At 34.2% G+C, this 25,885-nt stretch overlaps 1 protein-coding gene across 2 annotated transcripts in view; it reads right to left on the bottom strand.

Moving 5' to 3' along the window:
* The window catches only part of prodhb (proline dehydrogenase (oxidase) 1b), a 62,666-nt gene that overhangs the window by 6,363 nt on the left and 30,418 nt on the right, over positions 1-25,885 (bottom strand). For both annotated transcript variants that reach the window (XM_056457372.1, XM_056457371.1), the window contains 6 exons: positions 24,015-24,088; positions 23,646-23,727; positions 19,662-19,754; positions 15,448-15,594; positions 9,385-9,560; positions 2,006-2,104 (listed from right to left, as the gene is read on the bottom strand). In XM_056457372.1, the coding sequence (XP_056313347.1) occupies positions 2,006-2,104; positions 9,385-9,560; positions 15,448-15,594; positions 19,662-19,754; positions 23,646-23,727; positions 24,015-24,088 (671 nt within the window). The remainder of the gene's footprint in view (positions 1-2,005; positions 2,105-9,384; positions 9,561-15,447; positions 15,595-19,661; positions 19,755-23,645; positions 23,728-24,014; positions 24,089-25,885) is intronic.

Below are 25,885 nucleotides of genomic sequence, written 5' to 3' on the forward strand. Positions count from 1 at the left end.
AAATTCTAAATTCTTATTTTTAAATAACTAATTTCAACACATTCATTTGATTGTGGGTAATTTCTGATGTATTATTTATATATATTTAGTTTGATTAAGACAGAAGACAAATGAAAGCCAATATACTTATAAAAATAAATAAATAAATAAATAAATTATATATATATATATATATATATATATATATATATATATATATATATATATATATATATATATATATATATATATATATATATATATATATATAGGCGACGCACCACACAGTGCCATGCATTTTAGAATTCTAAATATAGATTCTATCAGGGTACGCACAACTGTGCTGCAAGTCGGCGGCTGTCCACAGTGCCCAGCTACGACTCAGGACACTGTTCATATTTCTGCCACGCCACAGAACGGCATCTGAATAGTTTTATTTTAAATAATATGCCAATGTTAAGTGGGTCGCACACCAGCCGCACCACTTAGCACTGTGCATATGACAGTTGGAAGTAACGCACACCAGACGTACATAAAAAATAATTCCATTTTATATATATATATATATATATATATATATATATATATATATATATATATATATACACATACATATATACATACATATATATACATATATATATATATATATATATATATATATATATATATATATATACATATATATATATATATATATATATATATATATATATATATATATATATATATATATATATATATATAAGCTAAGCTAAGCTAAGCTAATGATAAGTGTATCCACATAAAGCTTGAAATCTGTACTTTTAAATGAACCAAGAGCACTTGAAAACAAAAGTTTTTTGGCTTTGCAATCTGTATAAAACCAACACGAGGTACGGTCCTTAGTTTCTACCACGCATCACATGGCAGGGATGATAATGTGTAACAGGTCCATAAATGAGGTTGGGGATGTGATCTCGTTACTTTTAAGTGCATGTGCGCATTAGCTGGGGCAACATGAAAATATGCCAATTTTGTTTGATTTGGATGTTTAGAAACTAAACTTATGAGACCAATGTCGTTTATTTTTATTGGTGGTTTCAAATATGTAATGTAATCGTAAGCTTGACAAACAGTTTTGAATTTGATGTTTCCACATTCAGACAGAATGCCCGAGCATATACTGTCCCAGAGGCGTTTCAAAGATGGCCACCGAGTGAAATGACTTGCCTTAAAGGGACTTTGGTATTGGTCAATATGTTGAATGAAGCCCTGCTTACTAGTACAGGAGCCAATCATCAACCACTATAGAATGATGATTCTCTGGGGAAGAAGCTCAGACCAGACGTGTGCTTTTACAAAAGTTTTTGTGGTCAACAAACACACTGGAATCTTAGCGAATACTTACTTCACAGACATAAGAAATATATCCACATAAAGCTTGAAATCTGTACTTTTGAATGCACCAAGTGCACTTGAAAACAATCTGTATGAAACGAACAGGAGGTATAGTCCGTCCTGTCAGACGCACATCACATGAGTGCAATTACTCAAACGGCCACAAACTTGTAAACAAAGAGTCGCTGTCATTTCTGAAGGAGATTCGCCACCAAGACCGAGTTGTAAATAAATAACTTCAGAAGACCAGCGTGATCTGATGAAGCATTGTCCAGAGGATGATAAAGTGTAGAATGGCTATAAATGAGGTTGGTGTTGTGATCTCGTTCCTGTCGAGTGTGCATGAGCATTAACTCAGGCAACCTGAAAAAATGCCAATTTTGTTTGACATTTGACATTTAGAAATGATACTTATGAGACGGATGTTGTTTAATTTTATTGGTGATTCCAAGTATGTAATGTAACCGTACGCTTGGCAAACAGTTTTGGAGAATTTGATATTGTCCCCACTCAGAAAGGGGCGCTTTAAATATGGCCGCAGAGTGAAATGACTTGACTTGCCTTAAAGGGACTTTGATACTCTGCAGGTGGTCATAATGTTTTGGCTCATTGGAAATCACAGAAAGAGAGAAACAGAGAGTCCTACCTTCTTAGAGTGTGTTTAACCGTGTCTAGATTGTGCGACGCCACCATGACATTCACTTTCTTATTGCGCTGGATCTCCTCCAGCACGTAATCCAGACACCTGAAAGACACCAAAGCGCTCATGATTCACCCTGCCTTTGCTCTGCGCTTTCAGCCAACATTTTAACTTGACTGTTGACCGCCAAACACAAAGGCTTCTGAAAAGATCTGATTTATTTTGAAAGCTGTCAGAAATGTGCCTTAATCATAAGAGGCTTACCTACGGCGAGATAAGCCCAGAGTCTAGATAAATCTCTGTTCTGTCAGCACATGCAGCGTCTGAATAAAGCACAGTTCAGGCTAAGTAAGATGTTCCGATAAGGACCTGTATGTCACACGAGTATCTTACCACTACTGATCTGGACTCACAAGCTACTTGACCATGTCAGCTTGCTGCTTAAAGACAAGCATAGGAAATCTGATTGCAGACTTTAATTCCACAGATGGGAAATTTTAGCTTAATTATTGGTTTTGACACATAATGTTGTCCAACTAGATGACTTTTAAGACATTGATAAGCAAGTGGTTAAAAAAAGAGGGCACAAAATGGTGTAAAGAGCATTTAAGACATGACCAAGGTACGCAAGTTTCTCTTCTTCAACTAATTCAACACTATTTTGAATTGTGAAAGTCATTTTTATTGAAAAAAAAAAATAAAAAATCAAACCATGTTTCCATTGGCCTGGAAACTAAAGTTTTAAAGTGTGAATTCTAGACTCTAATAAAATAAAATAAAATTAAATAAAATTAAATTAAAACATTTAAAAAAATTAAATATAGAAAATATTTTATAAAAACAAAAAAATGAAATACAAACTAAAAATTAATTTATTCATTTACATTAATTAATTAGTGATTGATCGATCAAGTTTTGGTCAAGTTGTAATTTTCAAACCCATAACAATCCGACACCAACATCTCAATTACAGTGCACGTACATTTAATCTTAGTTTGTGCTTTTGTTTTGTTTTTGTTTGCTTTTCCCCCATTTTGTAAAGTTGTCTTCTTTTTCTTTTTCATGTCTTACTTTGTCTTTCGTCAAAAAACAAAACAAAAACTTGTAATTTCGTCAAACTAAACTACTTTGGTACCAAAATGTGTATTGCAATTGCAGTTGAAATTAGCCTTCTGACTATATTTCATACCAAATAACTCAATAACAAAATACAAATACAAAAATACAAACATAAAAACCTTTGCAGATTTATTTTGCTATGTTTTCCATGTAAAATTGTTTGATATTCACCATTGTATACTGAATGATGTAATCTAGACGTCAACTTTGCACAAAAGACGACATTCACTTGCTTCAATTTATGTTAAAATGTATTAATTTTAAATACAGGGTTCATACACATTTGTACTACTAAAATTCCAAGACTTTTCCAGAACTTTCAAGTACATTTTCATGACTTAATGTTTATGTAATGTCTACATATACATGGTAAATAATAAGAAAAACAATGATGTTTAAATGTATTACAGTTTATCATAGAACACGCAACAATCTATATTGTTTAAATTTGTTTTTATATCTATGTCAAATAGATTTTGATAATGCTTACACAGCACTAACAATGTGAGAGCAAATGTTTGGCCAAGGACAGAAAAGTAAAGACAACTTAACTATATTCAGGTTAGGGCTGCACAATTAATCGTTTCAGCATCGATATCGCAATGTGTGCATCCGCAATAGTCACACCGCAGGATATGCAATGTTAGGATTATAATTTAATATAGAGTTTTATAATAATGGAGTAAAAGTTCATAATATGCATGCATTTTCAATGAGAAAATTTTTTAAATAACACAAAAAGAATTTGATTTAATAACTTCTATAGTATTGAAACAAGTAAAGGGTGAGTAAATAGTGAGTACATTTCAATCTTTGAGTAAACTGTCCCTTTAAGGCCTGCAACTGTGTGAACATTTCGAGTAAACGTTTAAAATATCCGGCCACGAGAATAACTTAAATAAATAACTTAAATATTTTTGTAACTTAAATAAAGATTAAATAATATACAATGAAGACTATGCAGTGATGATTATTGAATATCTGTACCTTAATACCTGAAAACTATAATTCACTTTTATCTTTACTATATTTTATTTATCTCTGCTTGTAATTTACTTGTATATTATTCGAGATTCACTCCTCTACAAAATCCCCCCAATCAATCCAAATAAATCTGTTAAATCAACTGGTGAAACTGTATTCACATCGCAATATAGTTGAAGTCAGAATTAATAGCCCACTAAATTATTAGGCCCATTGTTTATTTTTTTCCCCAATTTCTGTTTAACAGAGAAGATTTTTTCAACACATTTCTACACATAATAGTTTTAATAACTCATTTCTAATAACTGATTTATTTTATCTTTACCATGATGACAGTAAATAATATTTGACTAGATATTCTTCAAGACACTTCTACACAGCTTAAAGTGACATTTAAAGGCTTAACTAGGGTAATTAGGCAAGTTATTGTATATTGATGGTTTGTTCTGTTGACTATCGAAGAAATATATAGCTTAAAGGGCAAATAATTTTGACCTTAAAATGGTGTTTAAAAAATTAAAAACTGCTTTTATTCTAGCCGAAATAAAACTTTCTCCAGAAGAAAAAATATTATCAGACACACTGTGAAAATTTCCTTGCTCTGTTAAACATCATTTGGGAAATATTGAAAATAGAAAAAAAAATTCAAAGGGGGGCTAATAATTCTGACTTCAACTGTACTTGTCAATTTGTGTTTTGTTTTGGTTTTCTTTTGATGTTATTATGTTGTAATGCATTGTGGGACCTCTTCGAAAACCAGATGGTACATCTCAGGGGGTTCATCCAAATAAATAAAATTCTAATTCAAAATATATTAACAAACTTAGTAAAACTCTTCTAAATGGCTATATTTGTTATACACAACATTTCACTAGCTGACAAAATGTCTAAAGGATTTTAGCAATTGCTCTTTGGTGAAAACAAAACACAAAAAGTTCTAAATGAATGATGGTAAGAGTGGAGTTTTACAGCTGAGAGACTAAAATTACTGGTTAATGATGTCGTAATAACAAGAAAAGGGATCTCATGAATAATAAATCTTCTTATGTTATCAAATGAATATTCATGAGCCAACGTTGTTCCATGATGTCTTGGGACTGAGATACAGTATCAAGCCAATGTTGCTCGCGTTTACATTATCTAATATTAATATAATCCAAAAATTGAGCCTGTAGACATTCACAGGGTTCAACAAATGTCAACTTCACTCACTCTCACTGACTAAAAAGCTGAGTTTTCATGACCTCTTCACCTTATTTTTTACATAAGAGCAGCATGGCCATTGTTTTGTTCACTTTCAATACTTTTTAAAGCCGTACAAAACAGCTTGTTATGCTGCTTGATGCTGTAAACTGTATGTTTTCTTATATTATTTGTATATGTATTGACAAACATGCTGGTTTGAAGCGCAAACAGTTTGACAGTCCGTTATGGTTAGTCATTTACACAAGTGAGTGAGTCTAACACAATATCAGAACAGAGTTTTCTTCCACTTGACGTAATTAATTCCTGTTTGACAAGTGGGAAAGAATACAATGTAGTACATGCTCAGAAACGTTTCATTTTAAATAAGCAAGCTCAGGTGCTTCTGGTGAAATGTCATGCCATTACAAACTCAACACTTTTAAGATCTGGTTTGTTTAAAATCAATGATCTTCACTGCCTGATTGCAGGGGCGTAGCAACCGAGGGGGACGGGGGGGATACATCTCCCTCACTTTTAGAGACAGACCATCTAGAAAACAGTTGATTAATAATTATATGAACGTATGATCTCATACTGCTGTCCCCCCACTTTTAAAATGTCCGCTACGTCCCTGCCTGATTGAGATATGATATGAAGTGGGTTTCACTCCAGAAAAGAAGCAATAAATTCCATTATTGCATGCCATGTCATTACTATAAATGACGTAAATTTATTTTACCACTGTTACGTTTCACGCATGTTTTGTTGTTTGTTTTGAGTTTTGCGTTCTCTTCTCTTTTCTGTTGTGTACTCTGTCCTGTTCTAGGTGTGCAACCATTGGTCGAGAAGGCTGTCAGTCACCATTATGATGCACCAATCGAGAGCTGGTCCGCCCTGTATAAAAGGCGTGTGCCTGCGCTGTTCAGCAGAAGCACTTGGCTCACCACCAAACACCTCACTTGTGTCGGCCAGACTGTTCATTCGTTTTTTTGTATAGTTTTGTTGCTGTTGTTGTGTAGTTTGTCTCGCGTTTAAGTGATCTATTTATTATATAAGCTTGTGCAGCTCAATGTAGTATTTATTGGGAAACCGAATCATCTTTATAAGAATTGGATTATCAGATAAGCTCATGTTTGCTAATGGCTAACAGTGTGTACTTTACGAGAACTGTAGTAATTTTGAGCACCATAGTTTTTTTTGTGTTAGCTAATTTATGGAGGAGTTGCCACATTTGTAATTATGTTTTGGAATAGGTAAGTAGTTAAGTTAAACATTGCATACGCTGAAGATTACGGTTTTGTTTCTGCATTTTTCTTTGGCTAGTTAGTTCAGTGGGTTGGGGTTTAGTTAGATCGTTTTGTTATATTTATTTCTTTGTTTTGGCAACACTCCTGTTTTTCATTTAATTCGGTTATTTAAAATTACATTCTAAATTCCTATATTCGTCGTTTGTTATGCTTTGTTTAATAAATTGCTAGTTTTTGTTTCACCCAGCACCATTAGAGACTCACTGAATGTTACGTCTCATCCAACTTAATAACTTAAACAACCACAGTATTTTCAATGGAGTTTTTGCACTTGCCTGCTGCTCCTGACGCGCTTGCATTTAAATGGATTTTTATCTCGTTTTATGATTGATCAACTAAATGAATGCTTAAGCCTATTTAACTGATTATATTTAAATTCACCTACATTAATGATGCTGTAAAATGCATTGTTTTGTTTTCAGAAATAAGTCAAAATAAAGTGAGTTTTTCCTTGACACAAGCTAAATAATCTGCCAATGGGGTAAGCAAAAAATAAATAATAATTTCCAATTTCAAAGCAAAAACAAGATTACTTTCCTTACCACATTGGCAGATTATTTAACTTGTTTTAAGAAAAAACTCACTTTATTTTGACATATTTATTCTGAAAACAATTAGGATGATATTTTTGGCATGTCTAGAAAAAGCTTCTTGATTAAAAAATTTGGTGACACTTTACTTGAAGGCATGTTCATAAGACTGTCATTAAAACTTTATAATCATGAATGTGAATACAATTTTATGCACGCTTATAACTGTCATTAAGTGTCATTCACTCAGTTACAGTATGACATTTTAAATGCTAAGATGACATTGCAAGACAACATAACTTGTCATAAACATAATTGTCATGCAGCATTATGATTGTGTTATGAATATCATAACAGCATCATTGATTCTTTTCTTTTGACCCCAACTACAGAGGTACAAGCTGAATTTGTCATTAAAATGTCAATGACACTGTTACAAATGATTTGACAGAGTAATGACACTTTTAATGAGACATTTTAATGACAAATACAGCTTGTTTCACAGAAAACGTGATCAGAAAAATATTCATGACAATTATAATGCCGGACGGCACCGTGGATCAGTGGTTAGCACTGTCGCCTCACAGAAAGAAAGTTGCTGGTTCGAGTCCCGGCTGGGCCAGTTGGCATTTCTGTGTGGAGTTTGCTTGTTCTACTCGTGTTGGCGTGGGTTTCCTCCGGATGCTCTGGTTTCCCCCGCAGTCCAAAGATATCCACTATAGGTGAATTGAATAAACTAAATTGTGTGAGTGTAAATGAGTGTGTAAGGGTGTTTCCCAGTACTGGGTTGCGGATGGAAAGGCATCCGCTGCGTAAAACATGCTGAAATAATTGGCATTTTATTCCACTGTGGCGACTTCTGACTAAGCCGAAGGAAAATTAATGAATGGCTGAATTATAATGCCTCATGGCAATCATGTTTATGACAAATTTATGACTAGTTATGTTGTCTTCTTAATGTCAAGTTGTCATGACAAGGACAAAAACAGGTTGTGATGCATTTGTTTACGTCAAGTTGTCAAAACAATGTCATCTTTGCATTTAAAATGACACATAATAACCAACCCAGGCTCATTCTGAAAACGTACGTCTATATATATTTCTGAAGACCATCAAATACGTCCCAGGAGCTATGCTTTTTTGGAGTTTTTGTTTTCGGGAATCCACCAGAGGCCGCTGTGCGTGCTTTTTGAGATCTCAAATTTCTCTCGCGAGTGCCATTTGTGCCTGCTCTTCACGCGTAAATCCACCAGAGGCCACTGTCAACTTACTGTTTGACTGATTTACTGACTGATCCACCCTCCCCCTTCCCTAAATCCAACTAATAGTATTTTAAAAAGCACAGATTGACCTGCCTACCCACTTCCCTAAACCCAACCAACCAATTTTAAAAGCAATTCAGAAAAAGAAAAGCCCTCGTCTGATTTGTACCCCATTCTCGCCTTGTTATTTACTGTTATTTTATTTTTTGGCTTCTGTTTTTGTCTTACCCACTTTCTGGAATAGTTTTTTTCACCGGACTCGAACCCCACCATCATGGTCATCTCCTTTCTGCGTCTCAGGTCCACTGATGTACATGGTGAGCTAACTGGACAAACTGGTAACAGCCGGAAAGTCGTCCATACGGAGGTAAGCGGTCAGCTGGTAAGCGCGAAAAAAAACGCCGTCATACCACACCGTAGCTTTCATTTATAAAATTAAATGCAACTATACAGTACGTACTTCTGGCTACATAATCCACGATCTCCAGAAATTTATATAGGGCTACGTTTTTAGAATGAGCCTATGTTGTTAAAAACAGTTGTTATAAACATGCAGAAAATCTCATTCCCATTATACATTTTCATGACAGTCTTATGAACATTATGAACGCTAAAGTGTAACCAAGAAGTTTGAATATATTTAGACTAGAAACTAGACAAAAACTCTAAGTAAGAAAAGCATTAGTTTTTTGCAGTGTGGGCTGGAAATGGGAGTCCATGTCCAGCCTGCGTCAGACTCTACAGCAACCAGCTGTGAGGGTTAGTCGAGTCTCTTGTGTGTTTTTTCCGCGAGTAGCTTTATTTGTTTGGTGTGGGTTGAGTGAGTGTTAATGGACCAATAAGAGCTTTCAGATGAGTCACTTATGAGGCTCCATTTCACTATCCGCTGCCTTAGAAAGCAGCAGCCTTTTTAGACAACAAGACAGCTCACTACCCTTCGCTGTGAAATACGACTTTAACGGTGAAATGCGCTGGGAGGAATTGAGAACGCTTCTTGCCTGTGGTACATTCTGTTAGTGGATTCGTAGTCAGGGTTGATGGGGTCTTCGTATCCAATCTCCGCCGCTCGGCTTCTCTCCTGGTACATGTAAGCCCCCCTCACCAACTTGGCAGCGAAACACCAGCCCTCCCTTCTGGAAAGCTCAACGTCCATGGACACATTATCGAATGCCTCCTGAGCACAGAGAATTCATTACGCTCTAGCAGATAACCTGATTTTAAATCCAACATTTTAGCAAATGAAGCTCTTTCGCCTTGCTCTTTGGAATTTGAGAAACATACATTCACTAGGCCTGTCATGATAACTATTTTTGTTGTATGATATATTGCACCAAAACATACTGTGACAAATGATATTTTTGTGATGATATTATAATATTAATGCCAGAATGACAATATAGTATGATCACAATGCAAGTACACCCAAAGAACACTATATAGAGATAGAGATGTTTCACAATCAGCTAAAATGTTGCAATTGTTTTTTTGTTTTTGCGATATACTGTACACTACCAGTCAAAAGTTTGGGGTCATATTTTTTTTTTTTTATGTTTTTTTTTTATTCCGTTCATCAAGGCAGCATTTATTAAATGTAAAAAAAAAATTGTTAAATGGTAAAATATATATTAAAATTTTAAATAACCGCTTTCTTATTATTTATAGTTTCAAATGAAATTATTACTGCAGTCATTATTGCTTTTATTACTATTACCATTAATAATAATAATAATAATAATAATAATAATAATAATAATAATAATAATAATAATAATAATAATAATAACAACAATAACAACAATAACAACAATATTAATAATGGGCGACGCGGTGGCACAGTAGGTAGTGCTGTTGCCTCACAGCAAGAAGGTCGCTGTTTGAGCCTCGGCTGGGTCAGTTGACGTTTCTGTGTGGAGTTTACATGTTCTCCCTGTGTTTGCGTTGGTTTCCTCCGGGTGTTCTGGTTTCCCCCACAGTCCAAAGACATGCGGTTAGGTGAATTTGGTAAGCTAAATTTGTCCATAGTGTATGAGTGTGAATAACTGTGTATGGCTGTTTCCCAGTGATGGCTTGCAGCTGAAAGGGCATCCACTGCATAAAACATATGCTGGATAAATTGGCGGTTCATTCCGCTGTGGTGACCCCAGATTAATAAAGGGACTAAGCCGAAAAGAAAATGAATGAATAATAATAATAATAATAATAATAATAATAATAATAATAATAATTCATATTAGAGTGATTTCTGAAGAATCATGTGACTGAGGACTGGACTAATGAAGCTGAAAATTCATTTGTAAAATCACTGGAATACATTTTTTTATTAAATGATAAACTACTTTTGAACAGTCATTCTACAGTGCAATTACATTTCACAATTTTAGAATTTATACTGTATTTTCAATTAAATAAAAGCAGTCTTGGTGAGCAGGAGAAGCTTATTTTAAAACATTTAAAAATCCTACTGACCCCAAACTTTTGACCAGACCCAATTATATATTGCATTACCAAAACCGATTGAGATCATATCCCGATAAGTCGATATATTAATTCAAGAGTTCAGACATAGATATTGCTTGATAATATAAGCTAGTTTGGCATGTTGTCCCGGGGGAAAACCCTGAACTCTGAGACAATTAAGCCCAGGGCTCCCGCCTGGTAGAAAAGCATGCAAGGGGGTTCGAGATCAGGTAGTTCTTGAGAGCTCCCACTGGTAAAAGATGAAAAAGAGGGAAGATGGGGTCTATGGGGGGTTTCTTCTGAAAACAAAGAAAAGGGAGTTGTTTTAGACAGGCCACCAATAGTGAGTTTGGATTAATCTAATTGGTTTGGCTCACTAATGATTGCGGATGGGAGATCAGCCGCGATCAATCATATCACGTGCTCCTCTTGAAATTAGTTTGTGAAACTTCACTTATTGTGACAGACCTTGAGACCCTTGTGAAAAGGGTCTATTTTATTTTTAAAACAATAAACACATTAAAAAAAACTGCTCAATTCTCTTCTAATGTTCATTCCGGATTTGTACTTTTTTCAATCTCTGTAATGGTTCATTAAAGGATTCAGTCTCTCTAAACTTTCACCTTTTAATATTTCATGAATCCACATGTGCATACTGCATGATTTGTATCTGCTCTATGAGACACTTTATAATATTAAGCTCAAAAATGCTTTGTTTATTATGCAGCGTCAAAAAGAAAATATCCATGTGTGAGCTGTGCATAAATTGTATACAGGTTCACAAAATTGGGCAGCCTGCATACAATATGTGCATACTTACCTGATGCTGAAATTAGCTGTTGATCAATTCACAGATCTTCATACAGTATACACTGTAAAAATATCTGTTAATTAACAGTTTCCATATTTTGTGTTTTCCGTATGTTTACAGTTGTGAATTACATTATGGGAGCTTGATCTCTTTTCTGTTGACTTTTGAGGTTGAAAATTCAACTTTACAGTTTAACAAAGTGACTTTATTGGCATTTTAGTAGTTTGAAATAATATAATGTATTAGAAATAACATATAGAGGAATAAGCAAAGTAACAGAAAAGGCACTGGCAGTTTATTACAAGGTTTTTGTATTTGGAATTTGCAACACAAACACAGACAATATATCACTTTAAACTATTAAAAATGTTAATAAAGGTCACTTTTCAAGGTTAAATGTTGTTGGAAGAAAGATTCAAAAACAAAAAGAAAAAAAGAAAAACATGAATCACAAAGTACGGAAAACTACGGTGACTGAGACACCGTTAACATGCTACAATTAAAAAAAAAAACACATGCAATTACAAAAACACAAGCAAATTAAGAAAAGATCTTCATCCATTTGACAGCACACATGCTGCAAATTCTCACAACACAAACACATTAAAAAAACATGTTGCATCTTCACAAAATGCAAACAAATGAATAAAACATGCAGCATCTTTTCACTATGCAAAAAATTGACGAAAAAACAATGCACTTTCTCACAACACTTACAAAAACAATAGAACACAATGAAAATGTTTCAAGGACACCCAAAAATGTGCTAGACACGGCTGTGACATGACTATCGTCTGCGATATTGCTCAGTGAAGTTGTTGGTGATCTTTGAAAGGTGAGTTTTTTGTTCGCTTATTTTAACATCCTGATTTCCTTGCCTTTTGTATTTTATTAGTCATATAACCGGGTCCATCACGCTTTGGGGTCCTCTTAAAACATTTCCGTTGTGTTGGGTGCTATTAGAAAGTGCAGCACATTTTCGTAATTTGTTTGCGTTGTAAGAAAATGCATCATGGTTTTATTAATTTGTTTGCGTTGTAAGAAAATGCATCATGGTTTTATTAATTTGTTTGCGTTGTAAGAAAATGCATCATGGTTTTATTAATTTGTTTGCGTTGTGAGAAAATGCATCATGGTTTTATTAATTTGTTTGCGTTGTGAGAAAATGCATCATGGTTTTATTAATTTGTTTGCGTTGTGAGAAAATGCATCATGGTTTTATTAATTTGTTTGCGTTGTGAGAAAATGTCACATCTTTTTTTAAAAATGTGTTTGTGTTGTGAGGATTTGCAGCACGTGTGCTGTCAAACAGATGAACCCCTTTTCTCACTTTGCAGGGTTTTTTGTAATTGCACGTGATTTCCTAAATTGCAGCATGTTAAGCTCTCTCGGCCACCATAGAAAACAGCTAATTTACAGATTGTTTTTTTACAGTGTACATAAAGTTTATACATAAAGTCAGAGCTAAACCTAACCGTATCCACAAAATATGAGATTCATAAAAAAGTTCAGCAACAAGTATTCCTAAATGCTAAACAAAAAGTGAAAATAATTGTGTTCTGCTGTATACAGCAATACTATATTTTGTGCAAGAAATCATAACACAGAGATTACGCACATGTGTGTTTAATTTACAATCTGGACTTCTATTCTTTCAGGATTAATGCCGACACAAAGATAGACTGCAAGCACAACAGTGATAGGTTTACATGGACACCAATAATACAATTTTAATACGATGAAGACAACACTCTGATTAAGAGTCTACCATGTAAACAGCGATTTTAGATTACCTGAATCCGACTAAAGTCATAATTGAACTAAACAAAAATTGAATTAAGACATGTGGAGTATGCCGATATTAGTCACATTAATGAAGTGTAGTACAGACATGTTAAATCTGCAATCAAACTATTACTGTCGTGTAGGACATTCGCTGCATTTTGCGACAGGATAGTCAATACACACACTGTTTGACACTATTCTCTGCACCTACCGAGTCAGTGAACGACCACAGACACCTACTTCACGAAAAAGTTTTGTTTTCCCATACTGCTTTCGGTATCAAATTCCATTAAAACAACACTCTTCCAGCAGTTCATACTCGCATCCAATACCTAATTTTTCATGGGGGGCATGTATGAAATGTTCCTGAATGAAAGTGCCCAACTGCAGTTAAAGTCAGCAAATTAAAAATAAAACACCCAAAATTACATGAAACTCCAGTGGAAATGTGGATAGTGTGGTGACGCAATGACATTGATCGAATCAAGGGCGTAGGTTTGCACATGACATTGGTGGAGACGGGTGAAATTATATATATATTGCTATTAATTGTTTAACTGCTATTAAAAATATTATTAATTAATCAATCCTCTCTTTATAAAATGTATTAAGCTAAATAAAATAGTCAGGTCTGTAGCCAAGGGAGGTCCGGGTGGTTTGAAAGACCAAAAGTTGGATTATTATTATTATTATTATTATTATTATGTTTGATTTTTTTTTTTTTTAAATGGCCAACTTCTGACTGAGGAAAATTAAATGTTCTGGCCAGCTTGTTATTTGCTTGTCAGCTCCAGTTTTTATTTAAAACAAGTTTTAATAGATTTCTAAACATAAATGTAATGATAGATGATAATAAGTTTGTATTTTAAATATAAGTATCTTTTTCATATTTCTTTATTCTAAATTTTCATTATTTATAAAACTGAAATATAAAACTTACAGTTTAAATGCACATGGACCTGTTAGTGTAATGTTAAAAGAATGTTTATTAATTGATAAAGAGAGAGTTTAATAAAGACTTCCATTTATTTTAGCCAAAATGTAAATGAAACATGTCTCAAATATCAGTATTGATAAAGGATGGAGCACAAGCTGTAGTTTTTCTGACAAACTGTTTCAAATTGCACATGCTACTCTGAGAGATTAGGAGAACTAGCAGGGATCATATACTTTTACATTTAGCTGTTTATTCTGCAGTTAGTTTTCAGGGCACGTTATGCACAGACAGACTACATCAGTCTGCTATAATGATGGACTGCATTAAAGTGGGAAAAACATGAGGAATAACGGCATTATCATGATGGACTCATTCAGTAGCGAACTAGAGTTTATGTGACTTACCCTATTCGTTGAAAAGAGCTCCTTATGTCCACCTTTTTCTGCTGCCGCTATTCTCACTTGCGTGTGTCACACCTTATTCTTTCACGGGAAATTCATCTACATGATTTTGGCGCTCGCTGCTTGTATCTTAAGCAACTACAGCCTCTCATGTGACAGCAGGGAAAGGCACAGCCAATCACAATGATTATATGTGTTTGGGGGCGGCGGTGCGACCCGAAGAGAGAATGTGATTTAACCCTTTCTGCATATCTAGTTTAATATTGACAGCGCAATTTTTTTTTAAGTTAATTAAATTATTGGTGGGGACATTTTAATAGTTGGCGGATATTGGTGGGGACGCGTCCCCTCCGTCCACCCTAAATCTACGCCCCTGAATTGAATTATGTGCTAGTCTTGTCGGGATCATGAAAGGAACATTTAAAAAGCAACTCATGTAAACAGCTTAATCATATTATTGTCTTATTCAGATTAAGGCATATCATTTGATTACTGATGTCCATGTAAACGTAGACATTGTTAAATGTCAGTTAAATGTCAGCTTTAATAACAGCATGGTTTTTATACAGCATCTCCAAGTAGATAAATCCCAGAATATCGTCATCTGATCCATGTTAACACCATTCATACGTGTCAGACATGCGTGTGTGTGCATGTGTGTGAGGCTCACTTTGAGGTAGCACTGATAGGTGTTGAAAACGACAGCTTTGTCTCTGTTGAAGCTTCTCTTCATCTCCACAGTGAGTCTGCTGATCGCAGGCTGGAAATACGTCTGTTCAGCATCCACCATCAGCCTGACACCATTTTCCACCGCATGCTGTTCGGCACATGAGAGGGAAGACAGCAGTACAATGAGTTTAAAACACATTAATCAGCTGACAAAAAAGATAGCATTTTAATTGATGTTGCATCTGTCTTTCCTGACACAACCAAGGATTTGTCAACAAACATATAACAACCTCAGCAATAATAATGATGATGTTGATGATACAGAGGCGCTAACAAGCATTTGGACACTTGAAAAAGCCTGAATGTAATTTTATTTTAGTATTTCATTAAAGAAAGATTGCACAGGCAAACCTAGGTGAACTGTTGAAATAAAATAGCTTTTATAATACTTAAATGTTTGATAATTTACTCAACAAGGTTGCATTTGGTTAATTTTAATAGCAAATCACATGATGATTTAATGCTCAAACTTTATTTTTATTTTATTATTTTATTTTATTATTTTTGTTATTAAGGATGAAAAGAGTAAACCACTGAACAAATAAAGGATTGAATCAATCAATAAAACTAAATAGAATCACCTTAATGATTTCCATATTTTAAATAGAGGCCTATGTTTTTTAAAGATTTTTTTCTCTCAAATGTTGGTCATTGAATGAATGAATAAATGATTTAATTGAACAAATGAATGACTGGATGAATAAATGAACAAATCAATCAATCAATAAACCTTAATGACCAGTTTTTTAAATAGAGGCCTAAAAATGTTTTAGACATTTTTAAGCCTCAAATATTGATAACTGAATGAATGAATGAAATCAAATCTATAAACCTTTATGACTTCTGTCTTAAATAGAGTAAATTTGTGTTTTTATTTTTATATTAACAAATATTAACTACTGAATGAATGAATAAATGAACAATTGAACAAACTTTAATGACTTCATTCTATCAAAAAGAGGCCTACATCTGTTTTTAAAACCTACATTTAAACTTTAAATACTGACTACTGCATGAATGAATGAATGAATGAATGAATGAATGAATACTAAATACATGAATAGAACCAATGAATGAATCAATCAATCAAATCCATAAACCTTAATGACTTCAGTTTGCTTTAAATAGAGGTCTACATTTGTGTTTTTAATTTTTAAACATTTTTTTAAACCTCAAATATTGACTACTGAATGAATGAATGAATGAATGAATGAATGAACAAACTTTAATGACTTCAGTCTTTTAAATAAAGGTCTACATTTATGGTTTTTTAAAATCTATTTTTAAACTTTAAATATTGACTACTGAATGAATGAATGAATGAATGAATGAATGAATAGAATCAATGAATGAATGAACCAACCAATTCATAAATCTTAATGACTACCTACGTTTGTGTTTTTATTTTTAAACATTTTTTTAAACCTCAAATATTGACTACTGAATGAATGAATGAATGAATGAATGAATGAATGAATGAATGAATGAATGCACTTTAATGACTTCAGTCTTTTAACCTGAGGCCTACATTTGTGTTTTAAAAAACCTATTTTTAAACTTTAAATATTGATTACAGCATGAATGAATGAATGAATGAATGAATGAATGAATGAATGAATGAATGAATGAAATCAATCAATCAATCAATCAATCAATCAATCAATCAATCAATCAATCAATCAATCAAATCAATAAAGTGATTAATAAACCTTATTAACTTCAGTCTTTTCAACGGAGGCCTACATCTGTGGTTTTATTATTAAACCAAATTTTTTAAACCTCAAATGTTGACTACCAGACGAATGAATAAATGAATCAATCAATCAATCGATCGATCGATCGATGAAAGAATCAATAAATCAAACAATTAACCTTAATGACTTCGGTCTTTTAAATAGAGGTCTACATTTGTGTTTTTTTTAAATCTATTTTTAAACTTTAAATATTGACTACTGAATGAATGAATGAATGAATGAATGAATGAATGAATAGAATCAATGAATAAATGAACCAACCAATTCATAAATCTTAATGACTACCTACGTTTGTGTTTTTATTTTTAAACATATTTTAAACCCTCAAATATTGACAACTGAATGAATGAATGAATGAATGAATGAATGAATGAATGAATAAATGAATGAATGAATGAATGCACTTTAATGACTTCAGTCTTTTAACCAGAGGCCTACATTTGTGTTTTTAAAAACCTATTTTTAAACTTTAAATATTGATTACAGCATGAATGAATAAATGAATCAATGAATAAATGAATCAATCAATCAATCAACCAATCAATCAATCAATCAAATCAATAAAGTGATCAATAAACCTTATTAACTTCAGTCTTTTCAACGGAGGCCTACATCTGTGGTTTTATTATTAAACCTAATTTTTTAAACCTCAAATGTTGACTACCAGACGAATGAATAAATGAATCAATCAATCAATCGATCGATGAAAGAATCAATAAATCAAACAATAAACCTTAATGACTTCAGTCTTTTAAATAGAAGTCTACATCTGTGTTTTTATTTTTAAACATTTTTTGACTACCAAACAAATGAATAAATACATGAATGAATCAATCACTAAACCTTAATAACTTGAGTCTTTTAAATAGTGGCCTACATCTGTTTTTATTATTAAACCTAATTTTTTAACCCTCAAATATTGACTACTGGACGGACTGATTAATTAATTAATTAATCAATCAATCAATCAAATCAATTAACCCTAATGACTTCAGTCTGTTACTTTTGCTTGAAGAACCTATTTTGGGTATATGTGTGTGCGTTTGTTTGTATGTGGGTGTTTCGTTTTATGCATGTGGTACACATAAAACACATGCATAAAACGTTGATGATGATGCCGGACGCTGACGCTGAGTTCGCATCACCAATCGCTGGTTGGCCTAGTGTTTAAAAGCCGAGCCTAAACTGCAATGGCAATCTCTCTCTCTCTCTGTCTCGCTCCTTCTCGCTTTCACTCTTTCTGTGGCTCTCTGTGAAGACAGTCTCTCTTGCGAGGACTAGTCTAAGAGAATGTGTTTCTTTTTGCTTGTGTTTAATGCTCTTGTCTAAAGTCTTTTGAGATTTGAAGAGCTACTGTATGTGTTTGCTTATGAACTTGACCAGTTAACTGATACCTTTTCGAGTGATACTTCGGAGAGGGTGTAGGAGTCAGTAAATCGGCGATTTACATATCATTTTTGTATTAGTTCATTAGGTTCAGGAGAGTGTACTGTTTTCTATACGTTCTGTTTTTTTAGTTAGAGTAGTTAAGTTAAGACGTTTGGTATGTTGGTGTTTCTTTTCATGCTTTTCTTTTCATTTTTTGTTTAGTTTGTTCAATACAGTTAGTGGGTTTTTGTTATATTTAGTTTTTTGATTTAAGCACCTCTAACTACTTCGTCTCCAACAGGTAATTTATCATTTATTTATTGTAAATATTTTTCTTTCACTGGTTTCACTGAAAGAATGGGCAATAAATAATTGCAGTGATATTTGGTTTTCAGGCGTTTCTTTCTCCCTCCATTTGTTACACAAACGCTCAACTACTATATGTTATATCAAATACCCTTAGTTTAATATTAACATCTAAAAGGACGTAACAAGTCTTTTAAATAGAGGCCTGCTTTGTGTTTTTATTTTTAAACCCATTTTTTAAAAACCTCAAATGAATGAATGAATCTTAATGACTTCAGTCTTTTAAATAGAGGACCTATTTTATTAGGTTATTTTACATTTTTTATTTAAAATTTGATTCTGAACTCGAAGTCTCAACTATACTCGGCATGAAAGAAATGTCCCAACTCTGACTTCTAAAACCCTTCGATCTGTATATATTCCAGGAAACCAATCTGGAGAACAAAAGTGTTATACGAGATCTGGAAACTTTCTTTGATTTGGTACTTCCAGGCTGAAGTTGAAGTGAGTCACACAGCTTGAATACCTTGCGGCCCTTTCACAGCGCGACATAAACCCGATACATGTTCCTCACATCAAGCTGACGGGGCGGAACAGCTCTCTAACCTCCACACTCGGCTCAGGGCTTTCTCACAATCGATCTCTGTTACATTCTTCATCCATGACTGTCGCTTAGACCATGACCTGCTGACACTCCGCTTCAAAACCACAGGAGAAATGAGCGCACCTTCGCCAAGACGTCCAGTCGCTGAAGCATCCGTTTCATCTGCCTTTCCTCTTCCTCGGTGAACCTGGACAGAAGAGGCTCCAGCTGACCGGTCTGCTCAAAAAAAATAAAAATAAAAATCTGAATTTGAGAGCATATCGGTGCATATTAGTTTACTTAGAAAATGTATTTGCTCAAAGGTGCTGTATGTAAGTTTTTGACTCTTGTTTGCAGATATTTAAGAAACATACCAAGTGAACGATCTTGTTTATCTGAAAAACAATGCTGAAGTCAGATATTCTGCTTTGAAAATGTGTGTTACATGTCGGAATGTCTGTCTTTATTTTGGTCATTTAACCCGTTCACTGCCAGTTTAGCCAATTATATTTCAGCACCCTGGGTTGCCTTTGTGGAAAACAGTGTATTTCATTCAATCAGTCATGAAGGCTCTCAGAATAGGTGTCCATGACTGAAATGTGACCTCTGGTGGACAGTAGCAGACGCCGAAATGAGACGCAGATTCAGAGTTCCACATGATGTGGTTAATAATTAGCAAATAATATAATTATTATGAACGTAAACATTAGGAGAGCAGGTTACATTAGCCCCTTTCACACATACAGACCTTTCAGGAAAATTACCGGCAATTTTCTGGAAAGGTCTGTATGCGTGAACAGGCCCTTTTTGAAAATATCGATAAATTTGTTCCAACATATTGCAAAAAGAGAAGTTGTAACATTACTAGTAATTTACCAGAATGCAGCGCTGTGTGAACGCAGAAGGAAAATTGCCGTAAAGATCGCGTTCACGTCTAGAACGCGCTGATGTGAGACATCTACTTGAACCAATCAAAACACTTAGACAATTCACATCCGTGCGGTTTATGAAAATAAAAGCCTTTATATATATTTTTTTCAGACACATTTAACTGCTAGATGTTAGTCAGAAAACATTTCTATGTTCCTTCTTAATGCTAACTGTACAAATAATTATCGATAAGATGACCTTTAAGCTCAGCTTGACGCGTGTGCACGTGAAGGAGCCAGTGAGCACCAGCACACACACATATTATGAACATCTCGACATGCGAAAGTGTTCCTCCATATGTTTTCATATGAGCTGTTTACAATACTTATCCATCCACATAATTAGTAATGTGGTCAAATGTGTGAACATTGAGCTGTTGTTCGCGCTTCAGCCTTTGGATGTCTCACAAAGCAGCTGCATGAATGCTAAAGCTTTAAATAAAAGTAATATTAACAACAAAAGGCAGACCTCTTATATGTTCACAAATATAAGCGCTGCCATGTAGAGGTCATTTCTGGTTAATGATGTCAGAATTTTGCCGTATTTTGGAATGGATGCATGAATGGTCAATTTTCGGAAAAATTATGGAACATAATTTGTCTGTGTGAACATTGCTTTTTTTAATTTACCGGTAAAGTCGTTCCAGAAATTTGCCGGATATTTAACGGTATCACTGTGTGAAAGAGCCTAAAGTAAGGTGTCGATCACACTGAACACACTTTTATGTTTCAAAGAACACGAGGCGCACCTTACTGCCTTTTTTGTTGACCAAAAAAAAAAGAAGTGCGGTGCGCTTTTTATGTCGCAAGGCAATGACTAAATATTAATATAACAAATAATATAATTGTAAAATTTAATAATATTGTGATATTCAAGATTTGTGAGTCATACAGCTCCAGATAACTCAAAACAGCAACCACAAGTCTCTCCTCCATCTTCAAAAGTCTCCGTAGTTGTCTTGAAAACACAAACACTGCAGTCACCTCAAAAGAAACCCTGCCTCTGCTTTCATTTGAATGGAGAATGAAAAAGACGCAGAGCTTACTTTTTTTGCACAGCAACTAACACGCCAAAGCTGTTTCCATGCATTTTTATTTGTGAAGACTTGGCTTAATGTTAACTTAACAGTAACGGCAACACAGTTAGCTTATTGTTTAGCTGTGCATTACTAAATGAGCACTGTACTATAGGTTTATTGTTCCTCCCCTACTGTTAAATGAAATGTATGCCATTCACGCTGCAAAAAAGATTTCTTACGAGTTTTTGTCTCTTTTCTTGTACAAATATATAAAAATTCTTAAATTAAGAAGCATTTTCTAGATTAATGAAACAAATTATTAATGATCACTTCAGGTACACAGCACCTGCTTTATTCAGTGTTAAATGGTTATAATGTGGTTTTGAAAGCCATTTTACATGACATTTATTGCCATACTACTGAAAGCAGCTGCAGATATTTCACCTCAGATCTTGAAAATAAACCGCTTGAAATTAAGAACTGTGACTCAGTGCAAACCAACACATATCAGTGATTCAGCGTCTTCATTTAATAATGTTAAAGAGGTTTATTATGTATTAATTAGGCTATAAACCTTACCATTTTGTTGGAGTGCAGTAAGTGCACTATTCTGGGCTTCGAAATGGCTGTATTTAAATTTCTGTCGCGTTTCGTCTGGTGAAAACAGCCAAATTGGTTTTCCCTGCGTATCTCCTGCGTGTTGTTAGTATACAGGATTGGGGCCGATCACACCAAACGTGATTTTTGCATTAAGAGGCACCTTTTTAAAATGATTTTCTGATAGCAGCGATTATTGTGCAAGCTGCTTATGTGCTCTGCGCGCCTCGTGTTTTAACCGCCTACTGCACCTCACGTTTTTTACCCTTGCGAGCCGTGCACTCGCAGTCATTTATTTGGCAAATAAAAAACTGGCCAGCACATTCAACTTTCCCTACTCACAATTTGCCATTTGAATAAAATATTTATTATAAGCTAAAGTAGAGCTTCACAATTTTTCTAGCCTCTCTTGTAAAAAAAAAAAAAACTTAAAAAGGTACATTTGAAAATTCAAGGATGACAACAATAGCCAAAATAGTATTCAAGTATTCGCTTTTGGTGATTCACAGATTTTTATTGGTCATTTTTTGTTTCAAGTAAAAGATCCAAAATTTGGGATAAAAGTCACTTGTAAAATTTGTATTTTTTATTTTTTAAAAACAATACAGAAGCGAAAGAAGACTTCACTTACGTCCGATTGTAAAATTAAAATATTTGTTAGTATTGGCCAAAACTAATTAGCTGAAGTCCTGCCGAAATGACAGCCAACAGAGGACTCCGCTTTGTCCTCTTTCGATGGTTTATTTTCACAATTTATGATGACATAGCAGTCAAAATAGGTCAAATGAGCTCATATATGGGATAAATTCTGGACCATTGTCATTGAGGCGTGGGTCTTTCAAACCACCCGAACCCCCACTGGCTACAGGCCTGGGTCATCAGTTCATCGAACTCACCGCTGTTTACTGAGTACAACCACAGATGCAGGGACACTGGAGAGTTTTAAAGCCACAAAGATCAGTTGATCCATCAGCGGATCGCACGTATGTCAGCTTATATACAGACCAGCTGATCTTCACAGCTTCAAAATGCTCCTGTATCTGTAGTTACACTTGGTAAGCAGTGGTGAAATACAGTGAACAGATGACCTTCATGGCCAATCACAGTCATTTCTGTTGAGCAAGTGAACACCATTGGCAAATCAGCGCTGTTTAAAAAACGTGCTCAAATGTTAGCGGGAAAGGGACGTTTTTAAAATTTTTGTACCTACTGATATCGAATTCTAGTATCATGACAAGACTATAGCCTACTTACTGGAGTTCAACATTAATTGAGCAGCAACAGCCACACAACTGACTCGTGTGTGGAGAGTAGGTGAGATGAACTGGAAAAGCAGGCAGTGGCCCAAACCACTAAGAGGAGGGGGGGGGGGGCGTTTTTTTTTTTTTTTTTTTTACTTACACAATTATTTTAGGCATTTTTCACAATAGAGAATACTTTTTTTTTGAGGGGACACCCCTTAACGCACCGTGGCATGAGGAAAAAAAACTCGAAACTGTGAAGTTTTTATAGAGCCAATTACACCATTAGGAATGGATAACCCTCTAAATTTACGATGTGGTTAAAGGATATCTGTTTCTTACCTGCAGGTTTGGGACAACAAGTAGATCAGATATCTTCATTCTTTCATCCATCAGTCTGTTCCAATCCAGCATGTCTACAATGCTTTGGAGAACACATAAAACACATCATTTAAGTTCCAGAAGCCATTTTTTTTTTTCTTAACACCAAATGACTTCCATGAATCGTTAGAGAACTGGTCGATTGTACAGAGGAAAGTGCTCTTATATGGGTTTAGCTACTCGGAGGGTCAAGCAGAGTAATGGAGCATGTGTGGAGGAGTCCTCGAGAAGCTCTCCTCAGTTCATAAGATAACTTCATTGTCTGCCATTGATTGAGAAGATTTACAAGTCTGAGTGTCGGAACGGCTACGGGAAGCCGGTGTTTCTCACCCTGATGAATGCAGTCGTCCATCAGAGAAGCAGCTCTGAATGTTGCCTTCAGCTCCCAGCCTGGTTAGACATGTCTGTAAAGAAAACACACACCTTCAATCATCAGGGGTCCCATTTTAAGCTACGTCAAATACTCTGATGTCACTGAGGCCATGTCCACATTCACACTAGTATTTGGATAATCAAAGTTTTCCCTGTTTTTTTTATATCCATCCACATGAAACGTCAGAATTCACTGTAATGCATGTTGAGGTCACGCTGAACCAACAGGGGGCAATAATGACACTTTTGCAGGGTTCACACCAAATGGGGAATTAAGTATTTTCACAAAATTTCATACAAGTCAATGCAAAAGTGAGGACAGAAGTGAATTACTGTCCCGTGGTGCGTTTACAGGCAACTCATTCGCATCTTCGTCATTTGGTGTGAACCCAGCCATATTGACCAATCAGAAAGGACAAAAACTGTGCGCACACTGACAGGCAAAATACCTCGTTGTAGTTTCAGAAAATCTTCACCCTGGCTAGAGTTTTCTGAAAGTTTTGGTTTCAGTCACCCGATACGGTTTTGAAAATACCTGTGTTCATGTTGGCAGGGACTGAGTATGTTTACATGGACATCAATACTTTGATTTGAATACAATTAGGACAAAACTCTATTTACAGTACATGATACACTGAAAAAAAATTATTCAAAGATGATTCCTTGGATTTACTCAATTTTTTTATGTTCAGTGGTTGTAAACAATTTATTTGGGCTGAATTTAAACAAACAAATTAAGTTGAACATTATTAAATTTAATTTGTTTGTTTAAATTCAACACAAATAAATAGTTTGCAACAGTTTTGCATGCAACACTTTTTTCAGTGTATACTTTCAATCAGAGATTTTTAATTATCTCAATCTGGCTAAAGACATAATCAAAATAAACACAAATCGAACTGAATCGAAAGACATGTGGAGTATCCTATTTTTAGTCACATTATTATATAAGTGCAGTACAGGCATTTAAACACCTTAATCCTATTATTCTCTTAACTAGATTAAGGTAAATCATTTAATTATTGATGTCCTTGTAAACACAGTCACTGACAAAAAAAAGCTTAATTTCATGGCGTTTAATAAATAATTATTCATTATATTTGCAATATATACAGTTTTTATTGTGCTAACGGCTACAATTTAAAATGAACAATTATTTTTAATGATATTGAAGAAGTGATTTTAATAGTTTTGTTCATTTTTGAACATTTAGTCCTTCATGCATCAAATATGAAGTATAGGCATTATGATTGAAAGGATATTTTACCCAAAAATTAAAATGTGCTCACTATCATTGTACCTCCAAGCTGTTGCACAAACTTGCAACCATTAACTTTCATAATAGGAAAAACAAATACAACACAAGTCAATGAATACAGGTTTCCAACACTCTTCAAAATATCTTCCTTTGTGTTCAACAGAAAGAAAAATGAGAGGTTTGAAATTAGTTAAAGGGAAAATTTTCATTTTTGGGTGAACTAACTCTTAAAATGTTCCCCTCACACTGAGATAAACGGTTCTTGAGGTAAAAACAATTAAAGAACTAAGTGTAAATTGATATTTTTGAAAAACCAGTCACAAATTTTAATAAAGAATACCAAAAATAAGTAATTTTAGGCTTCAGATTTTTTTCCCGCAAAATCCAAGAGGGGTCTGGTTGAGTACTAAGCAATCAAAATACAGCCTCAGAGTGTTTTAACAGGTACAGCCTGGTGACTACATTTGACTGCCAGCTGAAAAACAGAACAGAACATGTGGTAAAAAAACGTGTGTATATATTTATATTTATATACATATATTTATATATATATATATATATATATATATAT

This window comes from Danio aesculapii, chromosome 5 (genome assembly GCF_903798145.1).
Source record: "Danio aesculapii chromosome 5, fDanAes4.1, whole genome shotgun sequence".
In the NCBI taxonomy this organism is placed as follows: domain Eukaryota; kingdom Metazoa; phylum Chordata; class Actinopteri; order Cypriniformes; family Danionidae; genus Danio; species Danio aesculapii.